General features: G+C 39.0%; 1 protein-coding gene across 1 annotated transcript; it reads right to left on the bottom strand.

The window, feature by feature from the left end:
- On the bottom strand, positions 1 to 6,236 carry vps72a (vacuolar protein sorting 72 homolog a). The gene is made up of 6 exons (XM_034704703.1): positions 5,818 to 6,236; positions 2,810 to 2,962; positions 1,898 to 2,018; positions 1,512 to 1,688; positions 1,246 to 1,390; positions 1 to 942 (listed from the first exon to the last, which is right to left on the bottom strand). Exons 1-6 carry the CDS (start codon positions 5,932 to 5,934, stop codon positions 555 to 557), a joined length of 1,101 nt encoding a protein of 366 aa, XP_034560594.1. The 5' UTR covers positions 5,935 to 6,236; the 3' UTR covers positions 1 to 554.

The following is a 6,236-nucleotide window of genomic DNA, read 5'->3' as shown; positions in this document are numbered from 1 at the left end:
TCAAGTCTCGTTTTTTTTATTTAAGTTGAGAAATATGTACCCCAGGAGGACCGAATAACAAAACATTAAAAAAGGTTTTTTTGTACAAAAAAAAGGAGGAAACAAAAGCTGCACATCTGCCCTAAAGATAGAGACCTTTCTTTTTTTCCCAAAGACAAACTGTATTTTTTATCCACTCAACCTGGATTTGTCAGGGTATTAGAGTAAAATTAATTTCTGGATAAATCAACAACAGTTTAAGGAAATGCACCAACTGATCTGTTAGCAGTAATGTTTGTTTCTTTTAGTTCCGTTTTTTTTACTTTTTAAATATTTTATACCATCCAGTCAACTGCAGCACTGATTTTCTTTAGCCTTTAATTGCCTCAATAATTAAAACAGTGTGAAAACATCTGATGCTTTTTAATAAATCACTGAAGCATGAATGGGGAAAAAACTCAATGTAGGCAGTGACTGGTTTCAGTTTTCCAACATGTGACTAATCAAATTACTCGACCTGAATGCGTTCATTTAAAAAAGATGCACTTATTATCAAAATCCTTTGAAAAACACTTCTATGTTCCCACACCACCTTGCTTTACAACCATTTTCTGTCGGGCACCCTTCGCAGAGGAGTCCAATCCCATCGCCCCTCCCGACATGTTTGGAAATCCATGAGCAGCCACGTATTTACGGTACGCCTCCCTTATGATGCGGAAGGCTCGTGCGTTAGCGTATGGTATGTCAGTAACCGGGTCTCTGTACAGTGCAGCCTTATGGGTAACAGGACAAACCTCCTGGACAGGCAGCTGAGGGCTCGACTGGCCGCTGTATGAAAAGGCCGACTCGAAAGATTCATCATCGCTGAATGTAATGTATGTGCGAGAACACAGGCCTCCGGCGGGCTGCTGAGAAGGCGTTGTGGGATTCTGTGTTGTAGTCTGAGGGACATCCTGATCCAACCTTCAACAACAGGAAAATAACACAATTACTATTTTAACAAAAACACCCTGTAGGCTGTTCATCTCCTCACTCCCTTCTTCTTACCTTTGTTGTGTTCACATTGAAAAAAAGCAAACCAAACTACTATCCTTAATCAAAAAATGTTTTAGTATATTATAGTCTAAAATGGATTAAATACTTGAGGGCGAATTCACTGAAGCAGATTAAAGATTATAAAAAATACACAGTGGTTCAACAAGGTCAGCATCCCATCCACCAAATTATTTCTGTAGCTGTTCAAGTCTCTAAGTGGATCAGACGTACCCTTCAACATCCACATTTTCTTCTTTCAGGACCGAGTTGGAGACAAGCGGCATCAGGACTGAGTGGTAACGAATGGTCGGTCCTTCAAAACGCCGCTTCTTATGCACTTGTTTCTTCTTGTCCGCCTCCAGGCGTTCATAGTTCTCTGCACATAGAAAGTACAATAAACGAGGGGTGGCAAGTTTTAAGATTGATATTACAGAGATAAAAAAAAATAAAAAGAAGAAGATGCCTCCAATCGAGTGACACGAACAGGATGTTTGTACCTAAAGATCGAATGTTGAGCTCAGCTGTTATTTTGGCCTCTGCGAGCAGCTCTTCTTGGGTCAGGGGTCGGTCACGGTGAGCACCTCTCCGTCTACGAGGAGCATCCTGCCGCTCCTGAAGGCGAAGATTGGTCTTTCTGGTGTGTTCACTGGTGGATTGTCGTACAGATTTCCGTGCTAAAGAACGACAAAGTTATTTAGATCAGAAAACCCTGATCATAAAAAAACCTACTCAGAAATTACAAGCTCAAATTAAGACTCTCCTCAGAAAAACATGATTACTGTATCCCAAGTGCAATTGTGACAAAATGATTTAAGTGAGCTACTTTACAATAACTTCTTTGAAAACTAAAGATGGGCATTTAAATTGTTTTGTGCAATCTTACTCTCTGCAAAATCTTGGAATTCTTGTGGAATCCTCCGCTTGAGCTCCACTTTAGTTTTCTCAGTCTTCTTCAGTTCCTCTGAGGGTCTTTTGGGTTTAGGTTTTGCCACCTTTATAGGCTCCTTGGATAAAAAAACAAATAAATAGTGTATTAACTGCAAATGTATTTCAAACATCATTAACAAACTAGCAAGAGCTGCAGAGCTTTCATAGTGAAAAGTAGCTTTTAATTAGAGTCAGTATTCACTTTGCAGGATACTGTAGAGATGAAAAAAACAGGAGGTAGAATGGAAGTAAATATTATATATCATAGGAAGTCAATTTGGAAAATTGCTAGTTTGAAGTTATCGGGTATGAATGTATAATGATGAAGAATTATCCAGATTCCACCTATTAGAAACATAATCCCATCAATAGACTGTATAAATATGGACGTAGTATCCGTGAGGTCACCCATACGCTGTTTCGAAGCCAATCGACGGCGGCAGCCATATTGGAAATACAGGAACTCAACCAGGCAGAGTGTGACGTAAAGGGGCGGAGTTTGAGCCTCCTAGCCAACAGCTATGTGTTCCCGACCGGGAGTCAAGTCCTTATTTGGGCAAAAACTCATAATCTTAATATCTTCTGAACCGTAGCGTTGGAAAAAAATTCACCCCCGTACAGTGTGTGCCGATAGAGAGATTAGCTATGTAGAGCCAAGTCGTTTTTTGAACCAGGCTGTAAACATGTTTATTAATGCTGCAAATATCGTCTTTTTTTTGAATTGCTGTCTATGTGGTTTCCGGTGTTTCTGCAGCCAGCCTCAAGCGGATTCTCGATGAATTGCAGTTTATAACACTTCCCCATGGGCTTGGAGGTTGCCGCTTGATCTCATCCAAAGTCTTAGGGCTCCTGAAATGAGTGAAGCTACCTTATAAGCTTTGGTGACAACCCGGCTTTTCCTCTTGGGTGCATCCTCCTCCTGGTCGCTGTCTGGCTCGTCGCCCTCATCGATGTCAAAGTCACTGTCCACCTCATCCTCGGTGTCTGAATGTTCTCCGTGATACTCGTCATCTCCTGATTCCTGAAAAGAAAAGCTCATTATTTCAACAGCCCATCTGTAACTGCAATATCAATCATAATACTCCCTCTGGGTTTGTATTATTTAATAAACGCAGAGGGTTCACATAATAATATTGTATAATTATAATGCATTCAGACTCCTTGATAAACATGGTTACACAATGATATGATGTTAGTGAAAAAGAATCAAGGTGGTAATGTTAAGCTAAATGCCAAAAGAGCTATTTTAATTTGTTTGAAGCTGTGTGACGCAACAATGAGCTTTAAGGAAGAACATTTATTGAATACTGTAAACTCAGCAAAGAGAAAACCAGCTGTAATCAACTGTTAAATAAAAAAACATGACAACATATCAAAAACAGAAATTTTGTGTTTGAAAAATACAACAAGCGGTTGCAAATTTATAAACACTTGACAGACATCAAAAGTCAGATTAGTCCTCAAACTGAAGCAAATGCTCAGTCACAGTGACATTTTTAAGAGCAGGGATGATGAGAGTATCACAGGATTTGTTTGTGATATTTTTCTGTTACTCTTGTTAAACTCAGCTGAAACGAACGTCAGAACTGCCTGAGCAGCCGCTGCCAAATCCTCCTACGCGAGCTGACCCCTGAACCAGCAGCTGTTTGAAGAAAATTAGCCAGACTGCAAATTGATGCTACCAATCTTCATCTTTAAATGTAAGCCTTGAATGAAGTTAACATCAAATAATAGGATGTTGTGTTGACACAGAACTAAGCTTGAGGCTTATATAGACATATCTTCAAATGCAGCGTGAAGCAGTGAAGACTGGCACCCTCACCTGGCTTTCACTAATGAGTGAGCTGTTAAAACAGACTGAGCCTGGATATTATGGAGTCTCTGTCACAGTTAGGGTTGCAAAGGGGTGGATAATTTCCATGGGAAGTTAAGCTGGGGAATTTTGGGAATATTCTAAATTGGAAACTTTCCATGGTAGTTATGGGAATTCATGGGAATTAACTGGGAATTGAGGGTAATTTAATGGAAAGATTTATTTGTAAGTAGAACTTTATCAAACAAAAACATGAATGTTGAGTTAAATATTACTCATCCCCCGACACAACCCATTCAAAAATTAACAAAAATGCAACCCCAACAATGTCCCATTCAAAATGTCAAATGAAGAGAGCCCCTCTCCCTCCAAAAAAAAATTCCCATTCAACATGCAAATAAAAAAGCATCTTCCTTCAAGCTTCTCAAGCCTAGCCTCTGCATTTTTATGCAAGTATACATACAAAAAGATACACTTGTACTTTTAAATGTCTATTACACAGTATTGAAAGTTTTCTATGATTTTCTGGCTTGTTAATGCATGGTGTGCTACCTGACTCTATGCTTTCTGTGATGCTATCGTCTGTAGTCAAGGATAAAAATGGTAAATGATGTATCATAGATAACTATAGACCTATTGCTCTGGCAAGCATACTTTCCAAAGTGCTAAAACTAATTATCTTAGATCGGTTACAAGAATACATTGAAACTACTGACCAGCAGTTTGGTTTTAAGAACAAACACAGTACAGACATGTGTATTTATGCAAAGAAGGAAAACGTTAGTAATTATAGGCGCAAGAACTCCACAGTATTCTTATGTTTCCTTGATGCATCCAATGCTTTTGATCGAATAAATCATGGTAAATTATTCAAAAAACTGCATAGGAGAGGTGTTCCTCCTTATCAGAATTCTCCAATTTTGGTATCTGCATCAAACAATGCTGGTCCGATGCGGTAGGAGTCTATCAGTAGCCTTTTTGGTGACTAATGGGGTCAGACTAATTCTGTCACCTCTCCGTTTTAACTTGTATATGGACAATCTTTCTGAACAGTTAAAAGCCTGTAAGACTGGGTGTATGGTGGGGAATAGACTTGTTAATCATCTGATGTATGCTGATGACTTAGTCATCCTGTCCCCCTACAGTGCTGGATTACAGCAACTGCTCAGAATATGCTCTAGCTATGATGTTGAGCATGACATCAAGTTAAACAGCAAAAAGGGTGTTATAATGATTGTGAAAGCCAAGGATGATCAGAAGCAAAACTTTCCTTCTTTCTGTATATCTGATCAAGTGCTTAGTGTAGTGGACAAAGTCAAATATCTGGGGCCCATTATAAGAATGACTTATGTGATGATGATGATGATGATGATGATGATGATGATGATGATGATCTGCAACAACAGTGCTGTAAACTGTATGCACAGGCTAATATGCTGGCACATAAGTTTCCAATGTGCTCAGATAATGTTAAAACAGAGCTTTTTAGAGCTTACTGTATTCCTCTTTATACTGCTCATTTGTGGGGCAGTAAAAGTAGAGCTAAAATGAAAAAGCTTCAGGCAGCATATAATGATGCATATCGAATTTTCCCTAAATTTCCAAGATGGACCAGTGCAAGTTTTATGTTTGTATCAAACAATGTCCCTACATTTCATGCTGAACTGAGAAATTTGATGTATACATTTATGTGTCGCTTAGCTGATTCAGAAAATGAAATTTTAAGGGAGCTCACTCAGCCTACATTAAAAGGGACACACAGTATTTTTCTTGCTTTTGGAAACACTGGAACAAATGCCTTTTTATGCTCTGATCAAAATGAATGTGTAAACTGTTGTCATATGATCTTTTTATTTCTTGCTGGACATGTATATTACTTATTTTTAGTCTTTTATATTACTCTTGTGCTGATATGGACCTATGAGTCTGAAGTATATACAATTAAAGGTAGAAAGGGCCATCAAAGCCAGTTACATTGACATGTCCCCTCTGTAATGATGAAAGATACACTGGATTGAGACCAACACAAGCTAATGCTAACGTATATCAGTCCGGATACTCACCTCATTGAAACCTCCGTATGTAGTCTTGTAGAATTCATCTTCTTCTTCAGCATCCAATAGCTTTGACATGCGGTTACCCGCAGTCTTTCTAGGCTCCCGACAATCAGCAAGAGTCATGGCTGTGTTTTCTTTCCAATCAATGCTAGCACAGCTCTCGTTTTGTTACCCTGCTAGCTAATGTTGTGCTAGCTACACCGCTATCTGCTGTTTGAGGGGTATTCTCTGCCTCGTCGTTACTCATTCATCTTCACGTACTCATACTTATTCAATTTATTTACGAGCTTTAAATTCACACTGATATTATTAAACGTGTTCCCAGATAATCAATGCAAGCGGAGTGCACAGCTAACCGATTAATACTATCAAACCACAGCGCTGAGGAGGCCCAGGAACACATCCGGATCATGTGCTTCTACTTC

Source organism: Notolabrus celidotus, chromosome 16 (genome assembly GCF_009762535.1).
Source record: "Notolabrus celidotus isolate fNotCel1 chromosome 16, fNotCel1.pri, whole genome shotgun sequence".
NCBI classification, from domain to species: domain Eukaryota; kingdom Metazoa; phylum Chordata; class Actinopteri; order Labriformes; family Labridae; genus Notolabrus; species Notolabrus celidotus.
Note: the sequence above shows the minus strand (reverse complement) of the source record. Positions and strands in the feature narration are given on the sequence as shown.